The 19,977-nt window shown below is 35.1% G+C and overlaps 1 protein-coding gene across 3 annotated transcripts in view; it reads left to right on the top strand.

Moving 5' to 3' along the window:
- The window catches only part of LOC150106220 (phytanoyl-CoA dioxygenase, peroxisomal-like), a 237,370-nt gene that overhangs the window by 201,684 nt on the left and 15,709 nt on the right, over positions 1-19,977 (top strand). For all 3 annotated transcript variants that reach the window (XM_090392244.1, XM_090392245.1, XM_090392242.1), the window contains exon 6: positions 3,116-3,297. In XM_090392244.1, coding sequence (XP_090248370.1) covers positions 3,116-3,297 — 182 coding nt within the window. The remainder of the gene's footprint in view (positions 1-3,115; positions 3,298-19,977) is intronic.

Raw genomic sequence — 19,977 nt, 5'->3', positions numbered from 1 at the left:
ATCCCGAACACCCTGTATATAACTCTCTACTTGATCTAAAGTATTTCCTCTGATCCTAATATTTATATCGGGTATTTTCCCTTTTTCTCTTGTTACCAGCATGATTTTGGTTTTTTTGAAGTTGAAATTAAGTCCATATTTTTCACTTAGCTTCAGCGTCTCTTCTAGTAGTTTTGAAGATCTTTTTTATTTTCAGCTAGCAGTACTGTATCATCTGTGTATCTTAAGTTGTTTATATTCCTGCCTCCTATGCTGTCTCCTTTAAATTCTAATTGCTGGAAGATATTTTCAGTATAGAGGTTAAACAGTATAGGAGAAAGAACACAGCCTTGTCTGACACCCTTCTTTACTGGGAATTCCTCTGAGATTTCTCCTGATATTTTTATTGAAGCAGTTTGCTCCCAATATAGATTTATCAGTAATCTGATATCTTTTCCATCTACTCCTAAATTTCTGATGCATTTTATTACTTGTTCATGTTGTATATTGTCAAAGGCCTTTGTGTAGTCAATAAAACATAAGTAGACGTCTTTCTGCTTCTCCAGATATCTTTCTATAATAGTTCTAATGTTGAAGAGTCCTTCTCTAGTTCCTTTATTTTCCTGGAAACCAGATTGTGTTTCATTAATTTCCATTTTGATTTTATGTTTATTTCTTTCTAGGATGATATATAACATAACTTTTGTTATCTGACTGATCATACTGATTGTTCTGTATTCTTCACATTTGATTGTCTTTGATTTTTTAGGTATTGGTAGGAACTTTGAGTTCTTAAAATCTTTTGGCTGGTGTCCAGTTTCGTATATTTTGTTACATATGTCAGTCAGTGATCTTATAGCCTTATCATCTAAAGCCTTTAGATATTCTGCCATAATTCCATCAATTCCTGGAGCTTTTCCTGGTTTCAGTTTCCTAATGGCATTTGTCACTTCTCAGGTAAGAATAGTAGGTCCCTCCAAATCTTCTTGCATTGGCTTATCTATTCTATCATGATTGTAGAGTTCCTTTGAATACTCTACCCATCTATCCCTTATTTTGTCTTTCTCCATTAGGATGTTTCCACTGGTATCTTCAATGGAATGAGAGCCTACCCTTTTACAAGATTTGTTAGTTAGCTCCCTAACTTTTTCATGAAGTTCTCTGGTTTTGTGCTTTTTGTCCAGAAGTTCAATTTCCTTGCAGTTGTTGTTGAGCCAAATAGTTCTTTTGCAATCCTACATTCTTTCTTGATCTCCTTGTTTAAGTTCTAGTATTCAGGACGATTTTTGTATTTCTTTCTTTTCCTCCATCATTTTCAGTATCTTGTCATTCATCCAGGGTTTACTCATTTTCTTCTCAAATTTGGGAATTGTTTGTTTTACTGCCCTCTTTAAATTTCTGCCATCTATCCTCAATCTCATCTTTAGGGTAAGGATACTTGGTGGGATCAGGAACATTAACAGCAGTGGATTGTATCAGTTCCTTTAAAAATTTATCTTGTATTTCTTGATTTTTAAGGGAGCCAAGATCATATTTTTCTATGTTTAGAGGTTTCATTGTTTTCTTTAATTTTATTGCTGCTTTAATGACCACAGGGTTGTGGTCTGATTCAATATCAGCCCCTGGGTATGTTTTGGCTTGTAAGATGCTATTCCAGAATCTTTTTTTAATCATTATATAGTCAATCTGGTTCCTACAGCCATCTGTGGGACTTTTCCATGTGTAAAGTCTTCTAGGAGGGTGGCTAAATAAAGTATTTGCTATTACCAGATTACTTTCTTCACAGAACTGTATTAATCTTTCTCCTCTTGGATTTCTATGTCCCAGGCCCTGGTATCATTAATTTATAGTAAAACCAAGTGGAAAAACTTCCAACAACTATCTCTAATCCAGAGTATTTTAATAATAGTGTGACACCTTTTGACAACTCATATATGAAAATATGACTTCTGCATTACTTCAACCTTAGCATCACATCTGGGTCTGGCTCCCACTGACTAGTCCTCAATAAAGGTCCAAACCCGTCTGGATAGTGACCCTTCCCATAATGCACAGCATTATACATACCCGTATACGGATATGTGCTTTGCATTATGGGATACTAAGGCGAGTGATGTGAAGTCATTAGCTTCTATATGTGAATTGTCCTAGTCTTGATTATATTTCAGGTGCAAACTTTGTTTGCTTACACTTGGATAAAGGATTACACCAGTATATAATTTCTTGGTATTTTTAATTTGCAGTATAACCTAGTGGAAAAACTTCCAACAATTATTAAATGATAACAGTACATTTCTTAATTGCATTGCCTTCTGTGATGCCACCTTTTAAGTTGCTGATAATATAGTTGGAGAAGTGAAAATTCAAATGTAAAAGAACAAGTGTGTGGCAGTACTAAAGTTTGTGTGTATCTCCTAACTTTGGATCCATGATTCAGTCGTTCTGCTTTACAGAAGCCAAAAAATTTTAAAACATTCAGAACAGTATGTGAATGTTACAAAATTATGCAATATTTGAATACCACAGGGATACCTCTCTAAGCATGTGCCTTCACATTATGCCTTCACAAATGAGCAATTTTCTGTATAGATGAATTTGGAGAGTAGATTCCAATATGGCTTCTAGGTTGTTAGTCTGGACTCCTTTAGATTTCTGTTTGTGTTGGTTCATAAAAAACCTTGTTTAACAAAAAATAGATTGGAGTTGGCTAGAAAACAATCTCTGCTTATGAGTCCATCTCATAAGAGTAATTCAAAACACCAAGTGGGAGATCAAGTTATCTTGATAATTGTTGAACCACTAGAGAATATGTCTGGAGATCTTTCCAAAGTATATTCAAGTATCTTGAGATTCTTTATCTGTGAGTGAAAATCCCTTGATTTTATCAATTAGACCATGTTGTATAATAAAATTTTCTTTACCTTTTTTTCATGAATTTATTATTAATTATGCATATATTTGCACATAATTAATAATATATGCAAATATATTAGTACAAACTGAACATTTTTAATTATATGCTTTAACCAGGAGTAAACATTGCATACTCCAGAAACTTAACATAATCACATTTCAGTCACATTTACATTAACTTAACCATGCATGTAAACTTTTTTTTTTAATTTTTTTTTTTTAGGATCTTTAACATCACGTCATCCACTGCATCAAGACTTACATTACTTTCCCTTTCGACCATCTGACAAAATTGTATGTGCTTGGACAGCTATGGAAAAGGTTACCAGACTTAATGGGTGTCTTGTGGTTTTGCCAGGCACTCATAAAGGAAAGTTACTTGAACATGACTATCCTGATTGGGAGGTATGCATAAATTATTTCTTATTTTATTATTATTATTTTCCTGATCACCATGGAGTCACAAGACTCATCATTGGGAGGTCAACACAAAGTCATATCATACCACTCCTTAAACTCATCCACAGTCTGCATGTTCACCATTCTCTCAGGCAATGCATTCCATGCTCCTACCACTCTCCAAGCAAAAAACTTACTTTTTACCCTTTTTCCTTTTTCTCATTCCACCATATGAAAAATCTCCTCAGTGTTAATATGATATTAATCCTTTGAAACTTAAATGCCGTGACCATATTCCCCTTTGCCTTCTATCCAACAAAATCTGCAGTCTGTATGCCCTTAGTCTATCCTCATAATCACTGTTCTAGTCTTGATATCATGTTTATTATCTGTTTTTGCACCCTCTCCAAGATTACTATATTCACTTCAAATTCCTATGACCAGATCTGAACACAGAAATCCAGATGTCTTATTAAAGATTTATACACTGGGACCAGCACACTTATCTCTAGTGGTCAATATTCTCCTAAACAATGCTGCAATGCTCTGAGATGTCTTCACAACCTTTGCAATAGGTCCTCGTAATTTCAAATCTCTATCCACAATTGCCCCATGATCCCATGCTTCCTCCAGTATAACTCCACCAAGTGAGTATGAAATATCCCATCTGTTGAGCACAAATTTTAAAACCTTACATGTAGTTGCATTAAACTGATATCTCCATTCATTTTCGCCACCTTTCTAGATTATTCGCATACTCTTGAAGAGCTAAAACATCAGCACTATTACCAATAACCTTCCCAGGCTTTGCATCATCTGCAAACAGCTGAACATCTCCCTGTAATCCTGCGACAATATCATTGACATAAAGATTGAATAGCAATGCATGTAAACTGGACTGAACCCTATGGGACTCCACTTGTAGACTTACTACTTCCTGATACTGCTCCTCCATATACAACCACCACTCCAATGCACTAATCACCAATCCATTGCACTAACCTGATATCCAAACTCATATGATGCAACTTAAAAATCAACTTGTCATCTGGCACAATGCCTTTGAAAAACCCAAGCAAATGACAATGTGTTCCTTACATTCATCTATTGCTCTTATTACTCGATTGTAAAAGGTTACCAGATTACTGAAACACAAGCATCCTATAATGAATCTATTCTGACCTGCATAAATAATATTACCCTCATCTGCCCAATTTTGTATATGAGTTCTTATCAATTTCTCGAAATTTTAACTACAGAAGAAATACAAACAGGATTATAGTTTGATACTTCCGTTCTACCACCACTTTTATGCAATCTTATCCTCTCAGTAATTCTTTATCTTCCATGCATGACCCCCCCCCTCTTCCTTCAAATTCTTTCATCCATTGTACTGCTGAAAATTGGTTTCTAAGTCTATGATAGTTGCCTTCCTTATTATTCAATATAATTCCATATCTTTCTGTTTTTGATACCTCCACATGCCTATTCATCCTCCAAATTAGGACTGTGTGATGTCTCACTCACAAGCAGAACCTCTGATGCTATGATCAAATCCAAAACTCTTGATCCTCGTGTTCTCTCCACCATATGCTATAAGACAGTTGTTCCTCAATTAGTCCAAAAATTCAACTTCCCTAGCACTGCATTTTGCCTCCACTGTGTAGTTTATATTGCAATAGTTGAGGTTCTCCATAATGATCACTTACTTTGCACTTGCCAGACTAATTTACCTAAACATTTCTTACTCATCTCTATCAAAACCTCCCTACCTCATTCGGTATAGATGAAGCCCTTTGGGTGGAAAGACCTGGGTTCGATTCCCGTCCATGACATGAGGAACCTTTACTGGTCTCTTTCGAGTAAAGGTGAGTCGGTCTGATATGGAGGTAGAGGGTTTTTCCACCAGGAAGCTCGGGTTTTTCATCCCTCAGAACAGGCAAACCAGCCTGTGAACACACGGATTTACAGTCATAAATACATACTTGATTCCTCAAACTCTTGAAAACCTAGGTGTTTCATTTTTGGGTTTTCTTTTTTTCACGAAACTCTAAAATACAAGTAAAGAGCATTTAATCAGGACTAATGAATAAATAATTTAATTAATAGAGATAAAAAACGCGCTCCGTCCACATCGCTATTTCACAGTCTCTTTGTTCGCAGTAAAGTAACTCTATAAGCATTCAAATCTGTTTTATTTTACATATTGGCCATGAAAATTTTAGTGAGTCATGAAGATGAAGTATTAAAATAACCAGCCACAGAAAAAAAAAAGTTTGGTAACCCTTGGTCTATAGCAACATCCTACTGAATATCTTGTCTTATAAACATCTGTCTCACATCGTATATGCTCAAAGCCATTGGTGTTATTTCCACTGAGATTCTCCATCATGAGCGCACACAATTCATCTCTTATCATGAGTAACACTCCATCACCATGTTTACCTTTCCTATCATGCTGAAATATGCTATACAATTTGATTTCTATCCCTGTTAGAAATCCTCCTTCATGTTTGTTTTCATTTTCATTTGTTTAGTACAGTGAATTAGTTATCAATTTTTTGCAAATTGTCTTTCATAAAAATAATGTCTTAAAATGTAAATATTAATTGATAATAATTAAATAATATGCTGGAATAATGGTTTCATTCAAATTAATTTGAGTTTTTATATATATATATGTTATGGTTAAAGTGATAAATCTGGTTATTATTAATAATTACCAGTTAAAGCGAATAATTTAAATTAATAATTTTAACGGGTTAAAGTGAATAATTCCTAGAGGAGTCTGGTAAATGTTAATAAAAACATGTTTATAGATTTTATATATAGGTTTTCATTCTCAATAGAAATTATCACAGCTTAGGTTAGGTTAGTTTATAAAGAAAAAAGTAAGGAAAGTATTTCTTTTGCACTCAATGAAATCAGAAATCATTATAAACTAACCAATAAAGGTTAGGTTAGTTTATAATGAAAAAAGTAAGGAAAGTACTTCTTTTGCACTCAATGAAATCAGAAATCATTATCCTTACTTTTTTTTCATTATAGCCTAACCTAAACTAACCAATAGAGGTTAGGTTAGTTAGGTACTTCTTAGTTAGTTTATAATGATTTCTGATTTCATTGAGTGCAAAAGAAGTACTTTCCTTACTTTTTTCATTATAAACTAACCTAACCTAACCTATCTATATATAAAACCTATAAACATGTTTTTATTACATTTACCACACTTCTTTAGGAATTATTCATTTTAACTGTAACATATATATATATATTTTTTTTCTTTTAAGGTTACACGGTGATCAGCATTCATATTTATAAATTTAGGGACACAAAAACACACATGTTGAACAGATTATTTTATTAATTAGTAATAAAATAAAACTTGACATTTCGACCCCTGTATCGAAGTCATCATCGGAAGGATTCAAGTGTTATAAGGAGCCAAGCTATATGCTCTAGCCCTGTATACCGGTAAACTAAATCTACATAGTTAATTAATCCTTTTCCCTAGTGATAAAAAAATTAAATTAATTAATTAATTAAAAATAAATAAAATAAAATAAATAAATAAATAAAATAATAAAACGAGATTGTGGTTTGATTGGTTAATGGTTGATAATCCACCCAAGGAGAACTCTCACTGCTAAAGAAAGGTTTGAACTATGCCATTGCTCCGAGGTCAATGAACAAACTTGATATTGTTTATCATATCGAGAGAGGTTTAAGATCCCTCCCCACCAATTTGACTGATAAAATTCAAATCGAAACATCATGTATACTAAATTCAAACAAAAAACTAAGCACCTACTTAAACAAAACCGAAAATCTAGCCTTTAAATCCTTAAAAAATAACTGAGACATTATAATCATGAAAGCAGATAAAGGCAATGCCACTGTCCTTTTAGACCGTACACCATACATTGAAAAAATGAACCATTTGATATCGGACCACAACACCTACTAAATGGTAAACTACAACCCCACAAAACATAACAAAAATCGCTTCGTCCGATTGTTGAAGGAATTGACAGCCCAAATTTTCACTTAGCCAAAAAATTAGCAGCCACACTCAAGGAATTGGTAGGTCAGTCCCCTTCCTACATAAAAAATACACAACATTTCATTAATAAAATTAAAAACATTACTCTCAACGACCAAGATTTATTAGTCAGCTTTGACATAACTTCCCTTTTCACCCAATCAATGACACTATCTTGCTCCTACAGAACATATTTCCACACGACAGTATGGCCCTCTTTGCCCATGTACTCCGCTCTGGATATTTCGTGTGGCAAAACAATTTTTACCTTCAAAAAGAAGGTACAATCATGGGCTCACGGCTTCCCCCCCCCCCAACAGCTAACTTTTGTATGGAAGACTTTGAGCAACGTGCTCTAGAGACAGCATGTCTAAAGTCCAAAATTTGGCTCAGATACGTCGACGATATTTTCGCCATTTGGCCCGACGGCTGCGAAGCTCTAAATACATTCCTTAGCCACCTAAACAAACAACATAAACGTATCCAATTCACCATTGAAATGGAAAAAAACAACTCTCTTCCTTTCCTAGACACACTTGTCACACGTCTTCCCTCTGGCTGTCTCTCCTTCTCAGTTTACCGCAAACCTACACATGCAGGCCACATCTTACCACCACCCAACACAAAAACTAGGTGTCATAAGCACCCTTAAACACAGAGCTCTAACCATTTGTTCTAATGAACAAGCTCTAAACCAGGAATACAAGATCATCAACCAAACATTTACAAAAAAATGGATACAGTAAAAAAACTATTCACAAGATCGTCCATAAAGATACCAATAAGAACAAAAAAGATTTCAGGAATGCTATTGCCATTCCTTATGTTAGAGGAATTTCTGAAAAAATAGACAGAACACTACACAAACACAACATTAAAACCACCTTTAAACCCCCAAATAAGTTAAGACACCTACTCAGTTCTTCTAAAGATCCTCTTCCACACCTAGCCCACCCAGGGGCATACAAAATACAATGCACATGTAACATACATAGGGGAAACAGGGCAAACTATGCCAATCAGACAAGACAAACACAAACGACACATTAAATACCTCCATTTTGGAAAAACCGGCCTTTGTGACCACACACTCCAAACATACCACAGAATTGATTGGGAAAATACTAAGTCCCTACACCTCACCAAAACCTGGTTTGAGAGAAAATAAGAGTCATGTGAAATGCTCAAACACAACCCAAATCTCAACAAAAATGATGGCCTAACGATTTCAAGAATGTGGAGGACTAATCTACAACCTGTATAACAACCTAGACTAGCCATAGAAAAATCCCACTACAAGAAAACAACCTGGTGAAGTGTTTGTAACATTCAACAGCAACTGAAAGAAATCATATTATAACAATCAGAACTGTACAAATCCAGAATAATATTAATACATGAGGACTCTAGCAGTTCATTGTAGTTGTATTTATTTTTTTTTTAATTTATTTATTTAATTTTTTTTATCACTAGAGATCAGGCTAGGGAAAAGGATTAATTAACTATGTAGATTTAGTTTGCCAGTATACAGGGCTAGAGCATGTAGCTTGGTTCCTTATATACTTGTATCCTTCCGATGATGACTTCGATACAGGGGTCAAAACGTCAAGTTTTATTTTATTAGTAATTAATAAAATAATCTGTTCAACACGTGTGTTTTTGTGTCCCTAAATTTATAAATATGAATATATATATATATATATATATTTTTTTTTTTTAAATAATTCTTTAAAGAATAATCATTTTCTAAATTATTTTTATTTGAAAGAATAATTCTATAAGGAATTATTATTTTTAAAAAGGAATAATTTGAAATTTGATAAATTTATAGAAAAAGCAGTAAAGATAAAGTTTGTGAGTTTTCCAAAAGCATCATAAATACACAAATGTTTGATAAATAAATGTTGGAATAATGACCAAGAATACTATTATTTCTGTAATATAATCATTTATTCAGACTTCTTGCTTAATGTTGCTACCTTTGGAATTACTCCATTGGTAGCATAAGTAAGCAAATTTCTTCAAGATTTCAAGTTAATACTTGCCACATGTACATTTTTGCCAAGCCGTGCGTGTGTGTAAGTAAAATATAATTTTTATTTCTCTCCACTTAATCAAAGCAGCATAAATCAGTATCATAATATCTAAGGTTGTTTAATGGTATGTGAGGCAGCTGTTTATTCAATTTGTCCATTGTGCAGGAGAAAAACCTTTCCATTTTCTATATGAGATTTTGAGACTCATCTTCTGCTAAAATCATACTAATGTTTTACCAGAATCACCTTTGTTTCAGATTGTTGTGCACTAGTGCCACTAAACAGTTATATCATGATTTTTTACTTTTGAGTAAGTTCGATGCTTTGTGGGCTTTGGCTTTTGTTGAGAAGATTGATATTAAGACAGGTCTGAAGTTGTATGATATATTGTTGCTTATTTTTAGGGCATAAATATACAAAGGGATCATTTAAGGGTAAAACTAAGATAACTGGGAGAAGATCTCTATATTGTCTTTAAAGAATGCAGAGAACAGACAGGGGCTTTTACCTAAGCCGTCTGATCCTTACCTTCACGTCATGTAACACATACATAGAATCCACTGGAGCAAGGATGGACTGAATGAGAACAAGGATCGTATCTAGCATTTCGTGCTTCTAAGGCACTTCTGACAGAATCAGTCTAGATATTGGTCTTCCTCAAGCTCTCTATCCTGTCATCTTGGCATCAAACACATTTTGCAAACCTTTCCCTTCCCATTCTGTTTAAGTGACTGTACCATCTTAGATTATCCCTGCTCATACTTATTGTTGGATAGTAACAATATCAAGTTTCTTTCCAATTTTAATATGACTCTGCCATTGATGCACCTGTTTACTCCTTTTATTTCTAAATCAACTCTAAGATCCATAACTTAACACTGGTTTGAACACTGTCATGTATGCTGCTCATTTGGTGTATTGTCTAATTTCTCTTTTATTCCATATAAATTGATTCCATTGGCTGCCCATCATACTAGCTTTGCTAATTCTGTTGTCTATTTCCAAATTTAATTTACCATCTTCACTAAAAATTGTGCCTCAATACGAGGGTGGTCTGAAAAGTTTTCGGCCTAACAATGAAAAAACAAATTTATAATTTCAAAATTATTTTTATTTTTTAACATAATCTCCCTTAAGACTAATACATTTCTTCCAATGATGCTCCAGCACCATTATCCCATCCCTGTAGCTGCTTTCAGTAAGATCTACAAAATACCCGTCTACAACTGCAATCACCTCTTGATTCAAAGAAAAATGTTGACCAGTGAGGAAGAGTTTTAGTTTTGGGAAGAGATAGAAGTCAGAGGAAGCCAAATCTGGAGAATAGGGTAGATGTTCCAACAATTCATAGTACATTGCCCTGATGAAAGATGATTTTTTTTCTTCTGCAAACTGGGTCTTTTCTCACGAATTTTTTCGTCTAGTCTGGTTAAAAGATCAGAATAATATTCCCCGTTTATTGTTTTACAATTTTCAAGATATAATAAACAAAATGCCTTTAGCATCCCAAAACACTGATGCCATGACCTTGTCTTCTTTGGTGCTGAACAACCGGCTTCTGTCCACTGTTTGGATTTTGTTGTGTAACAGTGAGTCCAAGTCTCATCCATAGTAATAAATCAATGCACAAAATCAGTTTTATTATTTTTACTATGCTCCAAGCACTGTTCAGAGATTTTCATGCGAGTGCGTTTTTGATCTGCTATGAGCAAGTGCAGCACCCATCTTGCACAAAGCTTTTTCATTTGCAATCCTTCGTGCAAAATATATCCTACACGTTCTTTTGAAATGCTTATAGGCTTAGCAATTTAATGTACTTTGACTCGCTAGTCATCCAATACCATATCGTGCATTTGATCAATGATTTCCGATGTTACACTTTTTGGATGTCCTTCACATGGATCATCTTCAAGGCTGGTACGGCCATGTTTAAACTCTTCAGTCCATTTTCTTAAAAGTTGAAAACGAAGTAGAAGAGTGCCCATAAACTTTTATGAACTTCGAATGAATTTCTTTTGGCTTTAAACCTTCTTTTACAAAGAATTTTATAACGCACGATACTCAGTTTTATCCATTTCAAGGGATACAGACAACACTTTTGCTTCAGACAGCTGTATAAAACAAACTACTTGATAGGATGACTTGCCATATCACATGGATGCTTATGACAGATGTAACAACTTAGAAAATAAATAAATAAATCTTGATAGTGTTGCCATCAATGGTGAAAGCCGAGAACTTTTCAGACCACTCTCGTAGCTGTAATATTTTACTTGTTCTATAGATTCACCATTGACTATGCAGCATGAAGTTTTCTATGTTGCTGCCTATTTTCATGTTTGGTTTTTTATTGCTGATTTTAATGCCAAATTTGTTATAGCTGTTATGCAATTTAGCTAGAGAATTCTGGAAATGCACTGGATGTGTTTAGGGATACGACATCACCTACATGGATGTAGAGAGCTATGTGTGATATTTCTGATTTTTATGTCAGGTTTAATGCTAATTTTGAATAAGAATAGGAGTGGAGATGGCATGCACCCTTGTCATACACTCCTGGTTTTATATCAAATAATCTTCCTGTACTTCCTTCAGTTGTAACTGCTGACATACAACTTAAACATAGACTACGTATTACTCTGTATAATATTCTATTTAACCTATATAGTTAGTGTTTTGAAAAGCTTTTGTCTGGGCACCTTGTCATCTGTTTTTACAGATCTACAAAACTGAAGTACCGATGCTTGTCGTATTCCCATGATTTTTCAAATATTTGTCATTAAGTTAAAATCTGATCTTTACAACCTCTGTTTGGATTGATCCCAGCTTGAACCCTGTTGCTCTTTCACAATTTTTCTCAACCTCTTTTTAAGTATACTTGCATAAATCTTATTGGTATAATTAGTAGGGAAATTCCTCTATAACTTTCACATTCAGTTTTTATTTTCCTTTTTATGGATAGTATGTTTATTAAATAATTTAAGGAATTTACAATGTACACAGGATATAAATTAAATTAAACTTTAATCTATATTTCCAATATTTCGGCAACGTCACGTTGCCATCTTCACAGGAACTTAAAATAAAGACACGTGCACACAGGAACTACACACAGTAAATGAAAATGAAGCAGGAAGCTATTGTTTCTCCTAAAAGTCCTGATGGTCCCCCCCTAGTGGGCTATGTAGATATTCTTGGCCATTGGGCTGAAGGTCTCCCAATTTGGGGCAGTCTCATGCAACCAAATTTGTTGAGGTTTGGACTGTTTCTTAGGGCCAAGGCTGATTCCATGAATAGTCTTTCAAAGTTGAATTTACTACGGTGTATTACCATGGCTTTCTTCCACCATATTCTGTAGCATGTATCCAGAGCATGGTCTGCAAGACCAGAGTGGCTGTACTGGTGAAACTGGATGTAGTCCTTGCGTTCTGAAATTCTGATATTCACTGTCCTGCCTGTTTGGCCAAAGTAGGACAGCTTACATCTGCAAGGGACCTGGTAAACACCAGGTAGGTCTAGGGGAAGTGCTTGGTCTTTAGTGGAGCGGATAAGGGACGCCAATTTTCTATATGGTCTGTAACACGAGGTCAAGTCATGGTTTTTTAGGATTTTAGTAATTTTTTACGAGATGCCTCAGATGTAGGGAATGGTAATGGATTTAGAGTAATCCTTGTTGTGAAGGGGGATTGTGGTTTACTGGTTTCAATATTTTTTGGGGGGGTAGGCATTGGCTGAGAACGTGTTGAGGATGTGGTTTAGTTCTGTGGTTAGGGCATTGTCATTTGAACAGATAAGTTTAGCCCTGTTGTGTAGTGTCTTAATAACTCCATATTGTATATAACTCCATAACCCCTGCTGGGAAAAATCTACTAACATCTTCCGTTGCAGTGACGAAATAGAGAGAAAAATTGTGGAATCTAGAGAAATCATCTTCAATCCTGTTCATCTAAATAACAGCTTAAGTTACAACCTCCCAGATAGTCATTCAGCTGTAATCATGTACTGGCGTTCACGTGATGCAGCAAACACACACTCTCCCAGCAATGCAAAAACGAAAGAACAGCTTCAAATACAACTACAACGTTTTCATGCTAATTATGTATAAAGACTGTCTGTGTTGTTCATAGTCTTTTAACCCTCAATGTTTAGTGTTTTTTCTTTTATAATGTCACCTGAAGAAGGCTGTTACAGGCCGAAACTAGTAGTGTGTTTATATTAAAACCTTTTTACTTAAATCTCGGTTCTAGTCATTTAATTCTTCATAAAACTATGTATGTTAACCGAGTCAATGATCATTCTGTCATATATATATATATATTTTTTTTTTTTTTTTTTTTGGATAGGAAGGGAGTTAGGATACTCTATCTGATTGAAAAAAATGAGTTATACACAATTTGGGAAAACAATGTCCTTCCATTAGAAACACGCTAAATATAGCAAGTGAAACTACTATCTTTGTTGTTATAAATATTTCTTTCTGCTTTGAGAATCTTCTAATGGATAACTTCTTTTGTTTGTCTCTGAGAAAGATATTATGCCTAAAATATTACTTAATACTTTTTTTTTTCAAATTGATGTAACCAAAAAGCTTCAGTGGTTATATTTTAAAAAACAATAACATGAAAGCATTGATTGGCCCCAAGACTAGAATTTCCCTTTAGCATTCCATGAAATCATTATTATAGTAACACCAGATTAAAATGATTAAATTTTGTGACAATGGAGAATCACACACTGAGAGAGGCCACAGGCTAAATATATCACACTTCTGATGTTATATTTGTTAAAAATAGAGGGAAAGTTCTTATTCAAGTGAAAAGTCCTACAGTTAATCCTGCAGTTATCCTTTAACATGACAGTCTTCTTGATGAGATAGAAAAAATTTAATGTTGATTGATGACTTAAACATATTGGTGTATTCCCTTAAGCCAGGCTGGTCAGAATAACTTACATGTGCAAAAACTATTCTACATTTTTCTTTTGCATAATTGGCATAAACTAATGCTTTAGTTATGTTATTTATGCATATATATATATATATATATATATATATATATATATATATATATATTATATATATATGACTGCAACATTATTTTAACCATTACATGCATTCTGCAAGTGATCAAAAAAAAGCAGTGATTCATTAATGATGAAATTCACTATAAGACAGTGGTCTGGAGCCTAATGTGTCATATGACCAGGGCATTACTGTATTATTATTATTTTTTTTTTTTTTTCAGACTTAACTGGAGTCTACAACTCACTGGATGCCCTCCATCACACACACAAACACAGCTCATCATACCGTGACTTGAATCATTCACTGTCCCCACACCCACCAAACTTCCAGGGAATGCATTCCAACCAGCCACAACTCTTCGTGCAAAGAACCTACTCTTACCCATTTGCTTGTGCCCTTTTTATACAGCATCCAGGGATGGCCTCTTGGTCTTTCCCTATCTCCATTAATTCTATGAAAAATCTAATCCACATTAATCTGGTAATTACCACTTATCAATTTGTATTTCTTGATCATGTTCCCCCCCCCCAATCCTTCTATCCACTAGTTTCTGCAGTTTGCATTCCCTCAATCTGTCTTCATACTTAACATTCCAGATGTAAGAAACCACTTTATTCAATCATTTCTGAACCCTTTCTAACATATCAGTATCCATCCTTTTGAAAATTCTGATGGCCAAATCTGTGCATATGACATCTGATCAAAGCGTTATACAAAGGAATCATAACATCCTTATTCCTACATGTCAGTATTTTCTGCATCATCGCCATAATGCACTGCTTTCTTCAAACTTTTAGTAAATTTTCAGGTCCTTATCCACCAACATTCCAGAACCATCATCTTCTCCATCTCGTCTAAAGTATCTTCCCACCAATCTTATACTCTGCATCCCATCTGTGCTTCCCAAACTTTAAAACCTGATACATTTTTATGTTGAACTGGTAGCCCCATTCATTTGCTTATTCAGAAAGTATTTCATTCAAGTCCATTTGCAAGCCTACAATATTCATTCTACTCCTCATAGATCTTCCCAACTTTGCATCATCTTAAAATAATTGTAGCTCACTATTCAAGCCCTTCCCAATATGATTCACATACAAATTACACAGCAGTGGCCCCAAAACAGACCCGCAGGATGCACCACTGGTGACATTTTGCTTTTGGAATATTGTGATATTTTATCATTCGCTCAATCCAATATAACCAGTTAACAATCCTTCATACTGCTGAACAAAAAATTGCTTTCCCCCAAAACATATATATATATTTTTTTTAATAAAAAGATTTAATGACTAAAACCGAGAATAATAGTAAGGCTTTATTAAAATAAAAACACAACTAGTTTTGGCTTTTGACAGCCTTCTTCAGGTGTCTTCTAAGAATAGGAAACAGTAATAAAAACACTGAAGTTTAAAACTGTGAAGTACAGGAAAATTGCACTACATAATTGACATGAACATTGACAACCGAGTCAATGTTCCTGAACGCATTTATATATATATATATATATATAAGTGACAAGTTTTATTTTCCTGTTTGAGACAGCCATCCTACAAAACTGGAGACCTCGAGTAAGTGTCTGAAAAAATTTCCATACGAGGGTGGTCTGAAAAATTCTCAGCCTCAACCATAGATGGCAACACTATCGGCAAGATTTTTTTTCTAAGTTGGTACATCTGTCATAAGCATCTATGTGAACCTGCAAGTCATTCTATCAAGTAGTTTGTTTCATGCAGCTGTCTGAAGCAGAAGTGTTCTCTGTATCCCTTGAAATGGATAAAATTGAGTTTTGTGTGGTTATAACATTCTCTAAAAGAAGGTTTAACGCCAAAAGAAATTCATTCGAAGTTCATAAAAGTTTATGAGCACTCTTCTCCTTCATTTTCGACAATTAAGAAATGGGCTGCGATCATCTTCAATGCTAGCCATACCAGCATTGAAGATGATCCACGTGAAGGACATCCAGAAAGTGTAACAACACCAGATATCATTGATCAAGTGCATTGGATAACCGGTGAGTACATGAAATTGCTGAGACTATAGGCATTTCAACAGAATGGGTAAGATATATTTTGCATGAAGAATTGCAAAATGAAAAAGCTTTGCACAAGATGGGTGCCATGCTTGCTCACAGCAGATCAAAAATGCGCTTGCATGAAAATCTCTGAACAGTGCTTGGAGCATTTTAACAAGAATAAAACTGATTTTGTGCATCAATTTATTACTATAGATGAGACTTGGATTCACTATTACACACCAAAATCCAAACAGCAGTCAAAACAGTGGACAGAAGCTGGCTGTTCAGTGCCAAAGAAGACAAAGTCAGTTCTATCAGCAGGAAAGGTATGGCATTGGTGTTTTGTGATGCTAAAGGCATTTTGTTTATTAATCATCTTGAAAAGAGTAAAAGAATAACCAGGAAATATCATTCTGATCTTTTAACCAGACTAGACAAAAAATTTGTGAGAAAAGACCAGACCCGGTTTGCAGAAGAAAAAAATCATCTTTCATTAGGACAATGCACCTGTCCACAAAGGTGTTTTGGCAATAGGAAAATTAAGGGATCTGCACTATGAATTGAAAGTTTATTTTTCACTAGGTTAGAATATAATAAATTTAGTTTAATCCTTTATCCCAGTGAGAGCAAACAAAGTTTGCACCTGAAAATATCTTCAGGACTGAATATAGTGTGTAATATCTTACCTGGGTAAATAGTACAACACCAGGCAACTCGTAGCAAAGGTGGAGCAAGATACCAACACTCCTATCCAAGTATCTCCCATAATGCATAACAGTATACATATCCACAAGGAGATTTTGCATTATGGGAGATACTGGGATAGGAGTGTTGGTATCTTGCTCCACCTTTGCTACGAGTTGCCTGGTGTTGTACTACTTACCCAGGTAAGATAGTACAACACTATATTCAGTCCTGAAGATATTTTCAGGTGCAAACTTTGTTTGCTCTCACTGGGATAAAGGATTAAACTAAATTTATTATGCACTATGAATTGTTGGAACATCCACCCTATTCCCCAGATTTGGTTCCCTCCGACTTCTATCTCTTCCCAAAATTAAACCCTGAAAATATCTTCAGGACTAGGGTCAGGTAGTACAACACCGGGCAACTCGTAGCAAAGGTGGACCAAGCTAACATCACTCCTATCTCAGTATTCTCCCATAATGCAAAACACATCTCCTTGTGATATGTATAATGTTATGCATTAAGGGAAGTGCCACTACCCAGACTAGTTTCGACCTTTATTGTGGTCTCTTCAGTGGGAGCCAGACCCAGAAGTGGAGATACCAGGCAGAAGCAATGGCGAGGTCATCTTTTCCTATAGAAGTTGCCAAAAGGTGTGCCACCTTTTTATTAAATTACTCTGGATTTAGAGAAAGATGTTGAAAGTTTATTTTTCACTTGGTTAGGCTATAATAAATTTAGTTTAATCCTTTATCCAAGTGTGAGCAAGGAGATGTGTTTTACATTATGGGAGATACTGCAATAGGAGTGATGTTAGCTTGGTCCACCTTTGCTACGAGTTTCCCGGTGTTGTACTACCTGACCCTACTCCTGAAGACATTTTCAGGCCCAAACTTTGTTTTCTCACACTTGGATAAAGGATTAAACTAAATTTATTATAGTCTAACCAAGTAACCTGTATCCGACCACTGGATGGATGCAGGTGTGGCAGATGCCTGGTGAACGTCTCTTACCAGAGTGCGTAACTATGAAATTCAGAATTGGTGGTGTGATATGGTCCTGTTCTTCCTGGTTTGACCTTGGACCTCTGTTTGTGGTACACGAACATTGAATTCTGAGAGGTATCTAAACATTCTGAACAATGCAATGCTTCCTACTTTGTGGCATTTCTACAGAACTGACCATTGTCTCTTTCAGCACCTTGTCATAGGGCTGCTGTAACTGTGTGGTTTGTGGACATGAATGTTCACACTTGACCGGCCTCCACAGAGCCCTGATCTCAACCCTATTGATCATCTGCAGGATGAACTGAAGTTTTGGGCAAGGTCAAGGAACATCTACCTCACAAGAGTCCAGGACCTCGTTACATGCCTACAGGAAGAATGGTCCAAAATTTCCATTGATTGCTATAATACCCTTGTTGAAATGATGCCCCATAGGATTGCTGCAGTCACTGCAGTGAAAGGAAGTCCTACATCCTCTTAGGGTGGACAGCATAGCTGTCTGTTCCTCACACTATGGTGTCCATTGACTTTTCCGAGGCAGTGTATAAAGGGAACATCATGCTAATCTTCAACTCCATTACGAGTTGATCCAGTAAAAACTGTAGTTCTTTTCGATAAATACACTTCACTCCACGTCTTATAATTTACTTTTTGGTGAACTGTTCATTCAAAGAGTTGTAATTTCACTGAATTGTTGGTTTTCTATGAATTTGCCGTTTGATAAATTGTGTTTTCTATGAATTGCTGTTCAGTGAATTGTGTTTTTGAGGAACTGCCTTTCAGTTGATTGTTTTTTGATCTGCAAGACTGGTGGAGAGTGAATGCAAGACTGAAATATAAGATTTGGCAATGCTTGGAGGTATTAAATAACTTATTAATTTGAAGAAACTTGTTGATAGGAAACTAATAATAATGTAAACTTAATAGATTTAGTTTAATCCTTTATCCAAGTGTAAGCAAACAAAGTTTGCACCTGAAAATATCTTCAGGACTGAGGTAAGGTTAGGTTAGCTCGGAGTTGCACTACCTTACCTCAGTCCTGAAGATATTTTCAGGTGCAAACTTTGTTTGCTTACACTTGGATAAAGGATTAAACTAAATTTATTATAGTCTAACCAAGTGAAAAATAAACTTCCAACATCTTTCTCTAAATCCAGAGTAATTCAATAATAAGGTGGTACACCTTTTGGCAACTTCTATAGGTAAACATGATCTCTCCTATTGCTTCTGCCTTAGTATCTCCACGTTTGGGTCTGCCTCCCACTGATGAGACCTCAATAAAGGCTGAAACCGGTCTGGGTAGTGGCCTTCCCTTAATGCATAGCAGTATACGTGTCCGCAAGGAGATGTGCTTTGCATTATGGGAGATACTGAGACAAGGAGTGATGAGAGCTTGATCTGCCTTTGCTCAGAGTTGCCTGGTGTTGCGCTACCTTACCTCACTCTTGAAGATATTTTCAGGTGAAAACTTTGTCTGCTTACACTTGGATAAAGAATTAAACTAATTTATTATAGTCTAACCAAGTGAAAAATAAACTTCCAATAATGTAAACTTATTTATGTAATACTGTTCCAATGTCGTGTACATCTCTTGAGGATTCATATATAGAATTATTGATTTACATCAAACTTTCATGAGTCAAAAACTTATCATTGGAGTCTAGTGTTATCTAAGTACCTCACTTTCAGGCAATGGATTCTACTAACCACTGTCTACAACAAGAAACCTGCTCTTCATACCCTTCTTTTTATCAAACAGTTATGAACCTAGAACTGCTTGCTTTAATATAACAAGAATTACTATATTATTTGTGTTATGCCATATGTGGCTAGATTTTTTTTGGAATTTATATGAGATTACAGTTTGGAATACTTCT

The sequence above is a fragment of the Typopeltis vanoorti genome, chromosome 5 (assembly GCF_054136105.1).
Source record: "Typopeltis vanoorti isolate ZY-2024b chromosome 5, IOZ_Tvanoo_1.0, whole genome shotgun sequence".
In the NCBI taxonomy this organism is placed as follows: Eukaryota; Metazoa; Arthropoda; class Arachnida; order Uropygi; family Thelyphonidae; genus Typopeltis; species Typopeltis vanoorti.
The sequence above is the reverse complement of the archived record's forward strand: the minus strand, read 5'-3'. Positions and strand labels throughout refer to the sequence as shown.